This window comes from Panthera tigris, chromosome B2 (assembly GCF_018350195.1).
Source record: "Panthera tigris isolate Pti1 chromosome B2, P.tigris_Pti1_mat1.1, whole genome shotgun sequence".
Lineage (NCBI taxonomy): Eukaryota > Metazoa > Chordata > Mammalia > Carnivora > Felidae > Panthera > Panthera tigris.
This window is the reverse complement of record NC_056664.1, coordinates 24,342,093-24,359,814: the sequence shown is the minus strand read 5'-3', so window position 1 is coordinate 24,359,814 and position 17,722 is coordinate 24,342,093. Positions and strand designations below refer to the sequence as shown.

General features: G+C 39.3%; 2 protein-coding genes across 3 annotated transcripts in view; one reads left to right on the top strand and one right to left on the bottom strand.

The window, feature by feature from the left end:
• The first annotated feature begins 10 nt into the window (after window positions 1-10).
• The window catches only part of CB2H6orf201 (chromosome B2 C6orf201 homolog), a 26,319-nt gene continuing 8,607 nt past the window's right edge, over window positions 11-17,722 (top strand). Inside the window, exons 1-4 of one of the 2 annotated variants that reach the window (XM_042985835.1) lie at window positions 11-325; window positions 4,416-4,614; window positions 11,556-11,778; window positions 16,153-16,251. In XM_042985835.1, coding sequence (XP_042841769.1) covers window positions 133-325; window positions 4,416-4,614; window positions 11,556-11,778; window positions 16,153-16,227 — 690 coding nt within the window. In that variant the 5' untranslated portion in view covers window positions 11-132 and the 3' untranslated portion in view covers window positions 16,228-16,251. The remainder of the gene's footprint in view (window positions 326-4,415; window positions 4,615-11,555; window positions 11,779-16,152; window positions 16,252-17,722) is intronic. The other variant, XM_007073140.3, reaches the window with a different exon arrangement.
• Window positions 11,873-17,722, bottom strand: part of ECI2 (enoyl-CoA delta isomerase 2) — a 19,318-nt gene continuing 13,468 nt past the window's right edge. Inside the window, 3 exon segments of the mRNA XM_007073143.2 lie at window positions 11,873-12,124; window positions 13,004-13,147; window positions 14,550-14,639. Of these exon segments, the coding sequence (XP_007073205.2) occupies window positions 11,969-12,124; window positions 13,004-13,147; window positions 14,550-14,639 (390 nt within the window). The 3' untranslated portion in view covers window positions 11,873-11,968.

The following is a 17,722-nucleotide window of genomic DNA, read 5'->3' as shown; positions in this document are numbered from 1 at the left end:
TGATCTGAGACCAGAAAATAGATTCTGTGATACCTTCTCCGAGATGGAGGAAAGCGGGGAGAAAGAACAACTGTGGGGCACTCTACCCTTCTGATTCCTTATTTGTTCTTCTCTGTAACTCAGTGGGTCATCATGGGGACAGCCAAGAACAACCACACTGTACTGAAACTTCCCCTCCTTGACAAACCCAAGACACAGAAAAACTATGCCCAACCTGAGGTTCTGTGTCACACCTTTGAGACCCTGTCTAACCTTCACAAACTGCTGCCAAATCATATGATGGAGACACTCTACTTCTACAAGAGGGAAGAGGACAAACAAAATTGTATGTGGGCAGAGGATGGGCGTGAACTCTGTTTAGTAAGCATATACTTCGTCTTGGTGTAAAACTGCCTCTACTTTTATTTATTTATTAAATTTTTTTATTTATTTTGAGAGAGAGAGAGCAAGCAGGAGAGGAGCACAGAGAGAGAGGGAAAGAGGGAATCCCAAATAGGCTCTACACATCAGCACAGAGCCTGATGAGGGGCTCAAACTCACAAACTGTGAAATGATGATCTGAACCCAAATTGAGTTGGTCTCATAACTGACTGAGCCACCCAGCCACCCCCTGCCTCTGCTTTTACCATGACTAAGAACTGACTCTTTATATGGCAGGTGTGGTCAGTCCTTGGCATGCTGATTATGCTCTGGGGGTCCATGCTCTCTGAGCTCCCTTCTTCCCTTTCGTTTATTGGACTGGTCTTTTATGAACCAACTGAGGTCTGTCACTGTTCTTCAGGCAAAGTCTACCTGTGGGATTATGGAAAGTGGATTAAGTGGGAAATAATCTCTAAATTTACAGGTTCAGATTTGATTTGAAGATGAGTAAGGGAATGTCAAAGTTGAAGGTCAGGCTTCGAAGCTTATTCCTTTGCTCTATTTCCTGGTGTGCCTTCCTCCTACTGTTCCACCCCACAGAGAAGCCGGATATTCCCTCTCCCTCCCGCCCCCACCCCGCCACCAAGGATTATAAATGCCCCTCCCTTTCTGGAGTTTGGAGCAGCCCCCAGTCCTGGAATTCTCTCAGAGCTGTTTATAACTGGACTGATTCGCAGAATTGGGTGGGGCCTGCCTCCTGAAGTGTTTGTTCCTGCTTCAGTGAAAGACAAAGGTAGCTGGTAGCCACTTGTGCCCATGAATTTAGAAAGGAAAATAGCAGCTGCCACAGTGCTTAAGACACAGTCCTGGGGAGGAAGGTTTAATGGCAAATTTGTCCATTTATATTCTGGTTAGTCCCAAGTCCCTGAATGCACAGTATTGTGAATTGATCCCAATATCCAGATTACACTAAAGATTACATAAAAATAATCAAGGAAAATAAAAGCAACCTCCTAGAGTAGATAAATATAGACAGACAATTCACAAGATGAAATACAAATTATCAGTAAGCATGAACGCTGTTCAAACACTCTGGTAGTCAAGGAAGTAAAAGATAAATCAAGGCAATATTTTTTTAGGCCATCAGACTGGTCAAGTTTTAAAAGATCAATACTGGTGAACATGTGGGGAAATTAATGCCCTCATAATCATTATTAGAATGCTATTGATTCAGGCTTTTTTGAAGATAATTTGAAAGTCTTTGCCGAAATTTAAAATGTATGTTACTGGCTTATTAAATGAGTTGAACTTGGCAAAGAATAAGTAGAAAATAATTTTCTTTTCTGTCATGGTTTCCCCTGTGACCATTCTGTTGCTCTTCAGTCATCATGTTTGGGTAAAATTACAAGCAGATCTCATAGGTTTCCTGGTCATATTCTGTTTAATACATTCTCCAGACCAGTTTTCTCAATGACTGGTACCAAACCAAAAAGTAGGAAATGGGAGGAAGTTTGAAGCTTTTGTATATTGTTTTTAATGCTTAAGAAGCTACCTCTCTTGGTTAATTCACGGCTTTTCCCCACAGATACTTTGGGAGGTTGCTTAGTTGGATGCAGTGAGGGGCAGGGAAAGCAGGAAGAGTGGATTCCACAGAAGGAGCGGGCTCGGGGAGGAGATGAGCGGGGCAGCTCTAGAAGAGGCGTGCGTGTGTGCATGTGTGTGTGTCCGTGTGTGTGTGTGTGTATGTCCTGTTCATGTGCCAGCTGGAGACTTTTGTGTGTGCCTTAAAGACAATTCTGAGGTGAAAAAGCAACAAGTCATTTTAAAGCCTCCAGTTTTAAGTTACCTATTTTCTGCTGTGTCTGGTACACACACACATTGGCTTGTGTACTGATTTATATACATTATCTATGCTGATTTGTATTGTGATTACAAACTCATCCATCCATTCTTCAAACCATCCACCCATCTAACATGTACTGCATTCCACACATTAAAATAAGAAATTGGGGCACCTGGGTGGCTCAGTCAGTTAAGCATCTGACTCTTGATTTCAGCTCAGGTCATGATCTTACAGCTGTGGGATTGAGCCCTGCATTGGGCTCTGTGTTGGGCATGGAGCCTGTTTGAGATTCTCTCCCTCTCCCTCTGCCCCACCTGCCTCTCTCTCTCTCTCTCAAAAAAAAAAAATAAATAAGAAATCAAAAACCATTCAAAGCAGCTCACAGTCCAATATATCTAATTTTCATCTATAAATTTATAATCAATATCATTTTATTTCCAATAATTTCTGGAGGCATAACTATACTTTCTGTACTTTCTTTCAAAACCAGGAAACTTGCTTATAATTTCAGATAAGGCTGGCAGTAAGACTTAAATATTCAAAGTGAGTTCTGAGTTTTTATCTTATTTTGGTGTGCAGTGCTAAATATAAATTTTATGCTGGAGAATATGAGAATCTGTTATATTTGTTAAATGTTATCCTTTCTAATTCATCCTTGATTACTTACATAAAGGATTTGAGGCAGTTTAGAATACCAAAGTATGTGTACACAAGACAATAAAAAACAATTCATTTAAGGCAAAAATTATTTTTAGCTGGATGTCATCAAATACCTGAATTGAGTTTATTATTTCAGTCAAATACTACATTTTGCTTCCAGGAGTGCCTGGGTGGCTCAGTTGTTGAGCCTCTGACTTCGGCTCAGGTCATGATCTCACAGTTCATGGGTTCAAGCCCTGCATCAGGCTTTGTGCTAACAGCTCTCAGAGTCTAGAGCCTGCTTTGGATTCTGTGTCTCCTTCTCTCTCTGCCCCTCCCCTGCTCACTCTCTGTCTCTCTTTAACATAAATAAACAGTAAAAAAATATAAACAAATAAATTAGCTTCCAAATTCTGACAACCAAAGCAAACCATGCTATTCCTATCATTAGAGTGTAAGGGCTTCTGAGTTCGGCATCCCTGCCCCCGCCCGCCATGGGATCCTGAGCTAAAACTGCTTCTAGGAGCAGTATGTGAATGCTGTCTGGGCCAGGCCCGAGACCACTGGGCAGGAGCCCCAGATTCCTGTTTTTTACTCACTTAGAATGATTTGCAGGCCTCTAAAGATTGATCTGTTAATCATTACATCATTTAGATTGCCAAGAGATGGCCTCTTGAGTCAATTCTTGGTTCTTTGGAGTCTGTGCCAATTACCCTGTCTGGGATGGACCATCAGTGGTTCAGTCTGAGAAACAACAGAGGCTGGCTGAGTTGGGAACTAATTTCTATGCAGGGTCACCCTGAATCACTGGGGCTCAGTTTCTCTTCTTGCATTAGGTTGATCACGGCACTCTTATTTTCTAATACACCCAGCTGCATTGCAGAGCCACTCACAGTGTAGCCGGCAAACTGGTTTTGGTTCTCAACTTGTTACCAGTTGGCAAAGAGAGAAGCTTACACTACAGTGTATGTATGGTGGTATGTCACCAAATCCACCATGCAGTTCTACTGACTTCCTTTCTTTCCCTCCCTCTCTCCCTTCTTCTCTCCCTCCTTGCTTCCTCCCTCCCTCCTTCCCTCTCTTCCTTTCTTTTGGTAGCAGGACTGTTTTGATGAAGGAAGCAGTATACTGAATTATATTCTGGCACAAGCTCTTTGTCCCACAGCAGACGAGAGATTTGGTTAGGGGCCAAACACGGGCAACGTGAAGTGGTGGATGTGATGTAAATACAGGGTATGGTTAATCTCTCTGAAGATTGAAATAATGGAACAGTAAATTGCCATTAATTTGAGAATCACGCACAAATTACTTAAACAAACTTCAATATTTGTGGTGGTACCAGCACATTGGTTTGTTCATTCATTTATTTATTTGTTGTGCATCTATTAGATGTCTAGGACCAGACTAAGGTCTGAATGTCGTCAAGTAATACTTTTGCAGTGAAGGAATGGCAGAGCTCAATAGCAATTATTAAATGGTATAAATATTCTTTCTGAAACTAATGCCATGTTACTCTTGCTATGCAAAGATGGAAAGGAACACTGAATCGTATGAATGTTTATTCTATTACTAGGTCGGAATTCTGAATTCTCTGGCTTAGAAAGGATCTTAGCAAGACATCAGTTTCCAAAAGAGATTAATCTGACTCCCAATCCAAGTAGCATGCCCCTGTGGAGAAGAAAATGCATCAACAATGCAAATCGTGGGTGGAAGAAATGTCAGTTGTGGAATAAAAGCCTTGAGGAACCTCCGATGTCAACCACAGTTGTCAGGTAGGCATCTACTTTTAGTGTGATCACAAACTCTTCATGCCTTAGCCAAAAAATGTCTTAATGTGCTCTTTGAGATGTATGATGAGCATGAAAACAAGCATTGCTATGTATAAAAGCATATAAGCCCCATTTTCTCAGAGACAAAACTCATGGAGACAAAATTCTGAGAGAGAGAGAACTCACGGAGATAGGAGGTGTGTAGGTCTCCCATGGGCCATTGCATTTCACGTTAGTAGGCAGACATCTAGCTGGGCTGGGCTGGCATTCTTGGGAGAGGGACTCGACTACAGAGCTATGGGGCTTTTATGCTGCATGAGTCAGGAAGCACCAGCGCACCCCTAGCATGACTAGGGGCCTAGGATACAATAGTATAAACAGTGGAACCTTAGCGTTATCTGTATAGTGTGCAGGTTTTACACTGACAGAACTGGGAGCCGTTTCAGGGTCTTAAAAATAAGGGCGATACAATCTCATCTGAAACCTCCCTGGCTCCTAGGGGCACCAGGGGGGAAGCAGGAGAGGGATGGTATGTCTCAGACCAGTAGTAACAGAGGGGATGTAGAATTAGTTGGATTCTGGCACTTAAAGTTATAAGCTTTGGTTTCCTTGGAAAATTATCTTTGTTGGTACACTTCCTTCCCTGATAATGCCAGACAGAGGATGTTTCCAGATTTGTTTCTTCAGTATTGCTGCATGTATTGCTATACAATACCTAATAAGTGATTTCTACATGTAGCACTTAGTAGGTATTCAAAAAATGTTGTTGCCAGGCTGACAGGAGAATATATAATTTTCTATAAAGACAGAGTTCTCTCTGCTTTGAAGGTAACAGGGAGAGATTTCCAGCTCATGAATTTTACCTGTACTGGAAGCTCCCACTTGGAAAGAATTTCCTTGTCTACATTTTTCCCCCCAATGTCCTCAGTGGCATAACTTGACAATTGGATTTAAAAATCCATTTTCAATGAAGGCAAAGATATGTTATAAAAGAATTAGAATGATGGTATTTTCTTCTTGAACAATACAAGGCACTAAACTTGTGTTCAGATTAAGGATAGAAGTTATTTTAAGTGATGATTCCTGATTACTCAAGATTATTTGACCATACTTTGGAGGCCTATAAAGAAAGAAAACAACAGTTTACACACCTCAATTTCAGGCCATAATGTCTTGATGTGAACTAATATATTTTACTTTACATCCTAGTTTGTTTGGTTTCTGAAAAATATAGCCAGATTGTTAGAACATAAGAAATGACATATTTATTCATATTTTCTTCTACAAACATTTATTTGCTTTTCTTAAAAACTAGGACTGGTAAAAGCAGGCATCTTTTCATTGTTCTTAATGTCAGGAAAAAATAATTCAGTATTTTGTTGGCTATTGGTTTTTGCAGGTTACTTTTATCAGTTGGAAGAAGTTCACTACTGTTGTTGGTTTGCTTAGTTTTTGTCATAATGGATATTGACTTTTGTCAAATGCTTTCACTGTATCCACCAAGTTGATCATATTTATCTTTTCTATTAATACAGTGAATTATATTGTTTTAAAAATATTTTTATCATGGTAGAATGTACGTAAAATGTTCTATTTCCCCCATTTTTAAAGTGTACAGTTCAGTGGCTTTAAGCACCTCTACACTGCTGTGCAACCATCACACCATCCATATTTCCAGAACATTTTCATCTTCCTAGACTGAAACTCTGCACCCATTAAACACTAACTCCTATTTCCTGGTCTCTCCAATTCCTGACAAACACTATTTTTCCTTTTGTCTCTATGGATTTGCCTAATCTAGATACCTCAAATCAGTAAAACCATACAATATTTGTCCTTTTGTGTCTGGCTTATTTCACTGAGCATGATGTCCTCAAAAGTTCATCATGTTGTGTGTCAGAAGTTCCTTGCTTCTGAAGGCCGAATAATACTCCATTGTATGTATATGCTACATTTTGTTTTATCCAAACAAAACACCCAGCATTTATTGAAAAGATCATCTTTTCCCTATTGAATGGTCTTGGCACCTTTGTCAAAAATCATTTCATCATTAGAAATAAAGTCATGCAAAAGTTTATTCTGAGTTTTCTATTCTATTCCATTGGTTTATAATGGAATCATAAGATTATATATTGGAGCTCTAATATTTGGTGTGTTTATAAAATGTTAATACATGTTTATAATTGTTATATCTTCTTGCCTCATTGACCTTTTTACCATTACATTATGTCTTTATCTATTGTAAGAGTTTTCTAGTCTCCTTTTTTTTTGTTTTTAAATGTGTATAGCCATCCCTGTTCTCTTTTGCTTACTATTTGCATGGAGTATTTTTTTCATCCTTTCATTTCTAACCCAAGCATGTCCCTAGATCTAAAGTGAGACTCTTGTAGGCAGTATATAATTGAATCCTGACTGGCTTTATTATCTATTCTATCAGTCCATGTTTTTTGGAGCATTTAACCCATTTGCATTTGAAGTAATTACTAATAGGGAAGCACTTACTTTTGCCGTATTGTTTTCTGTATGTTTTATATATTTCCCCTCATTTTCTCCATAACTGCTTTCTTTTGTGTTTGGTTGATTTCTTGTACCAACACATTTTGATTCTCTTTTCATTTCTTTTTGTGTATCTTCTATGGATATTTTCTTTGTGGTTACCATGGGGATTATATATAACATCCTAAAGTTGTGACAATCTATCTTAAATTGTTACCAACTCAACTTCAATTGCATAAGAAAACTCCTTTAGAGCTCTGCCCCTCTGTTTTTGATGTCACAAACTAAATCTTTACATATTGCATACCCATGAACATAGATTTATAATTACATTTTATGCATTTGTCTTTTAAATCCTATAGAAAATATGGGCTCCTGGGGCGCCTGGGTGGCTCAGTCGGTTGGGCGACCAACTTCGGCTCAGGTCATGATCTCGCACTCCGTGAGTTCGAGCCCCGCATCGGGCTCTGTGCGGACAGCTCAGAGCCTGGAGCCTGTTTCAGATTCTGTGTCTCCCTCTCTCTCTGACCCTCCCCCGTTCATGTTCTCTCTCTGTCTCAAAAATAAACATTAAAAAAAAAAAGAAAAAAAGAAAAAAAAAGAAAATATGGGCTCCTGGGTGGCTCAGTCAGTTAAGCATCTGACTCTTGATTTTGGCTCAGGTCATGATTCCAGGGTTGTGAGATCTAGCCCCCCATCAGGCTCTGCACTGAGCATGGAGCAGGCTTGAGATTCTGTCTCTCTCTCTCTCTCTGCCTCTCTCCCCTGATCATGCTAAAATAGATAAAGACAAATGAATAAACAAGCAAATAAATCCTATGAAAATAAAAAGTGGAGTTGCAAACCCAAATATCAGAGTACGATTTTTATATTTGTGCATATATTTACCTTTACTGGAAAACTTTATATTTTTACGTGGCTTTGAATTACTATCTAGCTCCCTTTCATTTCAACTTGGATGCTGTTTAGTATTTCTTGTAGGGCAGATCTAGAAGTAATGAATGCCCAGGTTTTACATTGGAAGGTCTTAAATTTCTCCCTCATTTTTGAAGGGCAGTTTTGCCAAATGTAGAGTTATTAGTTGACTTTTTTTTTTTTCTTTTCCTTTGAGCGCTTTAAATGTATCCTACTGCCTTCTGGACTGCAAGGTTTCCGCTGAGAAATCTGCTCATTATCTTATTGGTGATCACTTTCTAAAATGATTTGCTTTTCAGGGCGCCTGGGTGGCTCAGTAGGTTGAGCATCTGACTTCAGCTCAGGTCATGATCTCACGGTTTGTGAGTTCAAGTCCCGTGTTGGGCTCTGTGCTGACAGCTCGGAGCCTGGAGCCTGCTTTGGATTCTGTGTCTCCCTCTCTCTCTGTCCCTCCCCTGCTCATGCTCTGTCTCTGTCTCAAAAATAAATAAAAACATTAAAAATAAATTTATAATGAGTTGCTTTTCTCTTGCTGCTTTTAAGATTCACTCCTTGTCTTTGACCAGTGTCATTATAGTGTGGCTCAGTGTAGGTATCTTTATGTTTATCCTACTTCTAGTTCACTGAGCTTCTTGGATTTGTATATCCACATCTTTCCTCAAATTTAGGCATTCTTGTTTTCAAATGATCACTCTGCCCTCTCTCCTCCTCTTCTACCTGGGGATCCCATTGTGTGTATAGCAGTCAGCCTGACGGAGTCTGTCCCCTAAGTCTTTTAGGCTCTGTTCACTTAACATTCTTTTTTTTGCTCCTCAAGCTTGATCACTTCAAATGACCTCTTTTTAAGTTTGCTGATTTTTCTTCTATTTGTTCAAGTCTGCTGCTGAACTGCCCTAGTGAATTTTTCCAATTATTGTAATTTTCAGTCCCAGAATTTGTTCAGTTTAAAAAAAAAGTCCACCTCTTTGTCAATACACTTTTATCTTCACATGCTGTTTTCCTGATGTCCTTTTGTTCTTTGTCCATATTAGCCTTTAGCTCTTTTGAGGTATCTGACATTTGTTTTAAAACCCTTGTCTAATAACTAGGTGCCTTTTGCTTGTTTCTGAAATTTTTGCTTCCATGTTTTTCTGTTTCTTTGCATGCCCATGACCTTTTGTTGAAAAGTGGGCATTTGCAAAAACAGGCCTCTCATACACTGATGGGTAAGACCTTCTCTCATTAGTGGGACCATGAGTCTTCAGAGCATCCCAGGCCTTCTCAGGTCTTTTCTGGGCATGCTTCCTGTCCAGGTCTGTATGTTTTAAAAATTTCCCTCAGCTTTTAAATGTCTTAATTTCCTGAAGAATCTCCACCTTCTTCTTGGGGCCTTAAGTATTGTATTGTATTCCACTGTTTTGTAATCTTTCTCATCTGCAGTCAGCTTGTACGTTTCATGTGTTCCATTGACTGCCACTGCCTCTTGTGGTTTCTTGTCTCACATCCAAATTACGGCAGTGTTTCCCTTCTGAACTTTGACTCCAGCAAGACAGCAAACAGCTCCTCAGACAGTCCACAGATAGGTCAGAATGTTGCAAACAAGTTCCACTCTGCTCCTTTCATCCCAAGGGAGGGAGCCAAGAATCAGGTGAATTCCTTCCAACCGCACCATGCAGGGAAGTGGTGGGGCAAGGGCAAGTAAAAATGCCACACAATTTCTTACAAAATTCAATGTGATTTTGTGTTGGACATTCACTTGTTTAGGTGTTCAGTTTCTGTAGTTATTTGATGTTCTATGGAAAAATGAGGCCTAAATCTTCCTAGCTTGCCATCTTGCTGATGTCACTGTTTATTCATCTTTTCCCAGTATTTTCTTCTGTGTTTTGCTCTGCTTAATTTCTGTAGATCTACCTTCCAAGTTTATTGACTTCTTTGTCACCAAGTCTGCTAGCAAAGCCCTTCAGATCATCTTTCTTAAATTTCAGATTTTCAGTTCTAAAGTTTATATTTGCATCTCCTTTGGTAGCTTGTTCCTGCGCTGAGAAGCCACATTGTTTTCATCATTTCAAGTGTGCTTTACCTTGTAGAACAGTCACAAAAACTAGTTTAAAAACTTTGTAGGACAATGGCATCTAGGTCATCTCAGGATTGACGTGTGCTTTTTCTTCACCTGTTTGCATTTTCATGGTCTTCTGCATGTCAAATCATTTTGCGTTGTACGGGGGACACTAAATATTACACATTGCATGGATCCTGGGTCCTGTTGACATTGTCTGGAGAATGTTGTTTTTGTGGGTCCTGCTACAATCGTTTGGAGAATGTTGCTGTTTTTGTTTTAGCAAGTAATCAACCTGCTTAGAGACTATACACTCTATCTTGATCTTGTGTGGGTAATGATCAAAAATCCCAGTGCAGTCTTCAAAGCCTTCTGTGTGTTTTGTCCACTCATGAACTTGAGACTTGTGTGTGTTCATACAGTTAGGGGAACATGTCTCTCTCTCTGCTCGGGGATTGTCCTCATGCTTACTCTCTACCCCCCAGGGAATCCTTTCTCTGATTAGAAAAAGGTTTTCCTTTATCTCAGATTTTATTTGGCCAGGTGTACTGTTGGCCACCACTGCAAGGATTAATGGGGGCCTGCCTTTGGGTGGAAGTCACATGCTCAGGAAGGCCCAGCAACTGTTTCGTTTCCCACCATCTGAGAAACTCATCCTTGTGCAGTTGCTTCTTTGTATTTTGATGCCCTAACACAATCCATCTGCTTTCAATTTCAGCATCTCCAAGGAATTGTTTCACATCTTTTGCCCAGAGATTTTAGGTGAAATTAGTGGGAGGGTAGGCAGTAGTAGGCTCATGGTAACACAGTGGAACTGTAACTCTCTGCAACACTTCCTGTGAGTTTGACTCTGGAAAAGCTCCTTAAATCCCCGTGCCTCTACATCCCTACTTGTAAAATGGTAGAAGCAACAGTACCCACATCATTTTCAACTTGTGGCACTGCTTTTTGAGGATAAAATGTGGTTATGGGTCATCTAACACTTGTAACAGTAAGTGCTCAAAACAATGGCTATTACTATTCATATATTTTCAGTTAAGACTGAACATTTTGGATTATAATACTGGAATACAAAAATGAAGACCTCAAAAGTTACAGGTTCAGTGGGCTGGCTACCTGGATACTGAGGCTTGAAGGACAGACTGAAAAGGAAAGGGGGTATTTAGAAGAGCAAAATATTCCATGATGGCTTTGTAGCCACTGGAATGACACCCTCATCCTTGTCAACTAATAGATATGGCGCCAATCAAAGCAGAAAGTTCCAAGGACAGGTAAGGTAGCTTGTAGGTATGCCTTTATAACCTAACACGTTAAACAAGAATGAAGACTATGTAATAGTTAAGTATGTAATTACGGATCCAGAACGCTGCTTTTATTTCCAATGAAATAACCCAATTTTCCCTTCATGCCTTTTTTATTAAATTATGGGGGAAAAAATGGAAATAAGATTCTTACTTATTTTCTAATAGTACTACTGCTCCATTTGCTCCCTTGCTAGATGGTTGAAAAAGAACATGCAACCCGCCGAAGACCTCCAGTCAGTAATCCAGAGGCTGTCAGTGTTTGGGCCAATTAAGTCAGTCACCTTCTGTGGACGGCAAAGTGCTATCGTGGTGTTCGAAGACCTGACTTCAGCTTGTAATGCTGTGAATGCTTTTCAAAGCAGGACCACAGGCACAATGTTTCAGTGTTCCTGGCAACAGCGTTTCATGTCAAAAGATGTAAGACTCGCTATGACCAAAAACCTCTGTAGATTCTTGTTTTACATGTCATTTGTTTTTCACCAGGGCTTTAGTGAAGTAGGATAATTGTAAGTGATATTTCAGCACGGTTTATTCAGTTCAAGTATTGGAAATCACAAATGATAGCACATCCCTTCCTTTGAAATGTTTAACGTTTCTGTGATAGGCATCACAGTTTGGCTTTTCGGGTTAAGAAGTTCATGACTGCATTTGTGCATTCATCTGACAGCCATCTTTCCTGGAGGACTCTGCTTTCTTCGGCATTAATAGCATGTAGCTTTTCTTTCTCCCTATTCCTGATGACCTGTTTTGAAATTCTCATGGCCTGAAAACACAAAAGCAACAATAAGGTTAAAAGGCATTGTAACAGGGTACCCTATAGTTCTGATTTTTGTTTCTCCATTGTTCACTTAATCCTGTCACACGTTCAGATACAGGTGTAACATAGGACAGTGTTTCTCAAACTACAATGCACATACAAATTACTTTGATGGGTGTGGGAGAGAGCCTGGGATTCCACATTTGTAAAAAGCCCCAGATAGATACTAAAGCTTTTGGTTCCAGGACCACATTTTGGACAGAAAGACTATAAGAGCAATCAGTCACCAGTTAGCTGCATATAAAAATGAAAGTGCAGGGTGCCTGGGTGGCTCTTTGGTTAAGTGTGTAACTCTCGGTCATGATCTCATGGGTTGGTGGGTTTGAGACTGATGTCTGGCTCTGTGCTGTCATCACAGAGCTTTCTTGGGATTCTCTCCCTCTCCCTCTCTCTCTGCCCCTCCCCTGCTTGTGCTCCCTCTCTCAAAATAAATAAATAAACTTAAAATAAAAAACAAAAACCAACCCCCCACCCCCACAAAAGTGCTGCATGATAAGAATCTCCTCAAGGTCAACCTATCTGGTTTCTCACCTGGATTCAAGAATAAAAGTGCTCAGCAAATAATGCCTATCATCCTCCTCAAAGTCATCCCCAGAAAGAACTGCCCCTCTGCCTTCCTACATATCAGAGAAATGAAATGTCTATTTGAAAAGTTTTATAAAAATCAGTGCTTCTAACATTATTATGGTTATTTTTAATCTCAAATTTAGATATGCTCAAAGCTAACCAAGATAGGTCTTGTTTTTTAAATTCCTTATTCTCTTAAGGCAAATACATTATTTCCATGGTTTCTACTATTAAAAAAGAAAAAAAAAGAACACAAACATTTGGGGGCAACTTTGAATATGCTTTCAGCCTGGTCCAAACTTCCTTCTGAAAAGTGCTATCAGGAAACACTTCAGTAACAAGTCCTTGAGCGCATGCCTCTGCAGCGGTTAACTTCTTTCCGAAAATAAGCATCTCGGCTGCCTGAAATGAAAAGTAGGATTGAGATATTAACTTAATAAAACAAAGGTCAGTTAACCTCAGAACAGCAGACATAGGGAGATTCCCCTGTGGTCTTTTCAGGTTGCCAGGATTTCTTGTTCAGGGAGAAACTGAAGACCTCAATAGGCAATGCTGTTGCAAAATGTGCTGAAGCCATCTTAGGCTCTCTAGAAGGTTTGCAGGTGTTTTTGCTTCTGGATGTATCTATGTTGGAGAGGCAAGAGCAGGGAGCCCAGGGCAGAAATGACTTGAAGCAGATGCTGACTTGATAACCCACACAGCTATAATTTTTTATTTAATATACCATAAACAACTATATAAGAAAAAAAGAATTAAAAAAAAAAAGGAAAATCATGGTCACAGTGAATGCCAACCAAACTTTAGACACTCTACCTCTCTAACTTCCTCTCCCTGGAGATTTTACCCAGTGGTCCAGCTCTGACAGGTTTCTTTACCTGCACAGAGACTAGTACTTACTTAGCTCTACCTGGCTAAAGGAAAGTGAGGACTAAGATTGTTTCTAACAAACTGAGATCCCTAAGCAGATATCCTCTGTATTTCCAATTTTTCTTCTGGAAAAATAGTATTTTTATAGTCAAATGCCCTAAGCCTTAGAGTTGGTTCTGCCCAGCTTTTCAAAGTTAAAATCTGTAGAGTGACTCAGGGTCTATGACAGAATAATGAGATTTAAAAAATACGTATTTACAACAAAAACCTAGCAGTCAGTGAAAACAGGCTCAACTCCAACGCCAGCCCTTTCATACCTCAAAGAGTGTGGGCCGAGCCATCCCCTAGCCCCTGCTCTCCATGCTCCAGTCTTGTGATCACCTTGCAGTCATGCACACTAAGCCTGCACAACCAAGTTTCCAGACACAGTGACAGACCTGAGCAGCCACTGAACCACTCAGGGAACCTGAACACACAACTAAAACCACCCACGAAGAGGCTGCTGTGACTGGAAGTGGTTGTGGAAGAGTATCTCCCGTGACTCTCCAAGTAAAGGCGTCATCTTAGGGCTTCCAGAGGATGCCACTCATCTGTACAGAAACCAGGTGGCACCCTGAGCTGGGTACAAGCCCTGGTCTTTTAATGCTTTTAAAGCCCTGGTCTTTTAACACCACACAGCAGCAGAGAATGAGCTAGGCACCCAGCTGCAAGAATAGATCCTAGTTTGGGGAGTTATGGAGGGTTTCTGATTCTCCCTCATACCAGAAAGACCATTTCCCATAGCCCAGCTCCTCTATATTTGAAACTTGTAGAGTTCAAACATTATCAGCAAATGTTTCATTTTTCTCCTGTCTATATTATAAAAAGAGAGAGTACAGAGTTGCCTTTGGAACAGAAGTCACTATTACAATTTATTCTTGAGGTTTCCAAAAGTTACCTTGGCTGGGCCCATTATCTTCGGAAAAGTGTAAGAAGAACATCCTTCTGGACTCTGGCCTAGGTGACTAAAAGGAGTATGAAATGTTGCCTATTTGGAGAAAAAAGAAAATAAAATTATTTTTTTGTATGGGATAAAAAAAACCCCACTACTGTCTACATCCTCACAATACTTAACTGAGTAACTTGCTTTACAATTAGGATTTTGGTGGAATTATATACACAGAAAGTTCACTACTAGGTATGCAGCTGGTAAGTTTTAACACATGTATACAGTTCTGCAGTCACCACCATGTCAAGGTGTAGACTATCTCCATCACCCCAAAGGGTTCCTTTGTGCCTTCCATTCTTGTCACCCCTAAACAACTACCGATCTGTTTTCAGTCCCTCTGTTTGCCTTCTCTAGAATGTAATATAATGGAATCACATGTTCTGTAGCCTTTGGTCCTTAGCCTAAGATTTCTGAGAGTCACCATGCTGTAGTATGTATTAGTAGCTTGTTCCTTCTTATTACTGAACAGAAGAATTCCATTGTATGGATGTTGTAATTCGTGTATCCATTTACCAGCGGAAGCCATCGGTGTTATTTCCAGCATTTTGGCTATTATGATTACGACTGTTAATGATAATTTTATGCAGGTCTCCGCATGAACGTGTTTTCAGTTCTCTTGGGTAAACACCTACGGGTGGAATTGCCGGGTTGTAGGGTAAATGGTGGTTTAAAACTTTGTAAGAAGCTGCCAAAAGATTTTCCACCATGGTGTACCATTTAACAGTCCCACTAGCAGCACGTGGAGTTCCAATTGCTCCACACCCTCGCTAAACCTTGTTATTATCAGTCGTTTTATCTTGAACCATCCTGGTAGGTGTGTAGTAGTGTCTTGTGGTTTTAATTTCCATTTACCTAATGACTAATGATGTTGAGCATCTTTTCATGTACTTATTAGCTCATTTTATATCTTTTTTGATGAAGTAATCATTCTAATACTTTGCCCATGATTTTTAAGTTAGATTGGTTGTCTTTTTATTATCAAATTGTAGTTCTTTATGTATTCTGGTTGCAAGTAATTTTCTTAATAGTGTCTTTCTCCTATGTTTTTAAAGAGGCATTTATACTTTATTTTCTGCAGATTATGTATTCCTCTGTTGCCCATTTTTACATTAAGTTCTTGATCTATCATTTTATAAATGTATTTAAAAAATGTTAGGAAGATTAGCCTTTATTGTGTCAGTTGAAAAATTGTTTCCTCAGTCTGTCATCTGTCTTGATTTTACCTCAGAGAGGTTTTTAAATTGGCTTTAAATATCAGAATCTATGACTAATACTAGTTATTTAGACTACAGAGCCATCTTTAATTTTTTAAATTTATTTAAGAAATATTTTTGTGTATTTCTTGATGAATGAGAAGTCCTTATGAAAGGAAATTAATTTATAATTGACAATATGTACACAGAACATTTAGACTTCGTTTCCCCTAATCAGATATGGTGCTATTTCATAATGTATATTGTTAGAGGACATAAATATATAATGTATGCAGCACATAAACCAAAATAAAAATATAAAATACTAATGTCACCTATCATCCCCCTCCCTCCAAAAGAAAACATATTCAAGAAGATATACTGCAAAGTCACAGCCTAAGGATTACAAGCAGGAAATTGAAAGAAAAGGCTAATCATAGCTAAGGGGACACGGACAGGTATGTGTGGAGCCAACAATAAAGCACCATTTAACTTATTTACAATCATTATTATAAGTAAGCATTCAGCCCATTTTCATAAATAGAGCAGTAGATGTGACTAAGGGTCAGGCTCTGCATCAGACTGCTTGGTGATGCTGGGAGCTTCTTAACCTCTTTGTGCCACAGTTTCCCCATCTGTAAAATGGAGACAAGAGTACCTGTCTCACAGGGCTGTTGTTAAGTGTTATGTATGTACACTGTGCATCAACAGAACACCCAGTATGTGGTGTACTCAAATATGATTTTTAGGATTTCTACCTTTTTATTACCTCATGGGGAAATGCACTATTTGTTGACAAAGAAGCTAACAGACAATGTTAACTACTGCCCATAATAAAGAATCATTTGATTATATGAGTAAATGTTAACCCACGTTTAGTATGGTATTTGTTTATGAAGCCAATAATGATAAATCCTATAAAACGAATTCCTCTCCACAGGTTCTTTCTTCTGTGTCTTTCTCTGATTTGAAATTGAACCTTGGTTTGATTCAGTTGGGTGAACTCTTAGCAGTGGTCTCTATTTGTTTAAATATTTTACTTTGAGCCAAATCTTTTAGCATTTTTAATTACATACATGTGTTTTCTTTGATTTCAATTATAATTGGTATCGTTTAAGATGGAAGTCCTAGAAACCTATAAAAGGATGATGGATAGGACAGTCATTTTGAATTCTGAGAGAGAATCAGGAAAATATTCAAAGAGGATGATATATTTTCCCTCTGAGTACTGAAGAAGGAGACCCCCAAGTTCATGTCAGGAATTCCTGAACCCACCCCCTTCTGGACTGGCTGATTAATGAGTCCTCTAACACACAATGTGACCAAAGGCTACTGATTTCTGCCTTTGGGCAGAAATTTCCACCTGTAAAGGTTAGACATCCTAGCACCTAGAATCTCATTTACTATTTTCATGGAAAAATTATTAGTAACAATTAGGTCTGACAATATGCCCAATCCGATCAAACTGAATCTGGTAAAAAATGAACCCAAGAGATTAGGATCTTAAAATATGGTCTTGTCTATCAGTAGGGAAAACACCTCCAAACAAAACTAGAAATCTCTTCAGTGATAAAAACCAAATGTTTCCCATGAGGTGTAGATCAGGAAATCCTACTACTGCAGAAGCAAAAATAACTCTAAGAATCTGGTAACCATACAAGGGATTATTAGTTCTACAGTACAAGTTCTAGGGTAAAAGTTCTAAGCTAAATGGTCATCACATCTTTGTTCAAAATGAAAGACCTGGAGTTCCAGCACCCAGGGACTGGTTATCTCTGAGAGGTAAGACAAGGAGTGTTTTTTAATTGAACCCTTTTCTTTGTGCTTTTCCAGATTTTTCAAAATTTTATTTTCTACTATGACATACACCACTACCGTAGTAAAAACAGAAAGTAAAACCAGTACAATTCAATGATAAACACCAGGCTG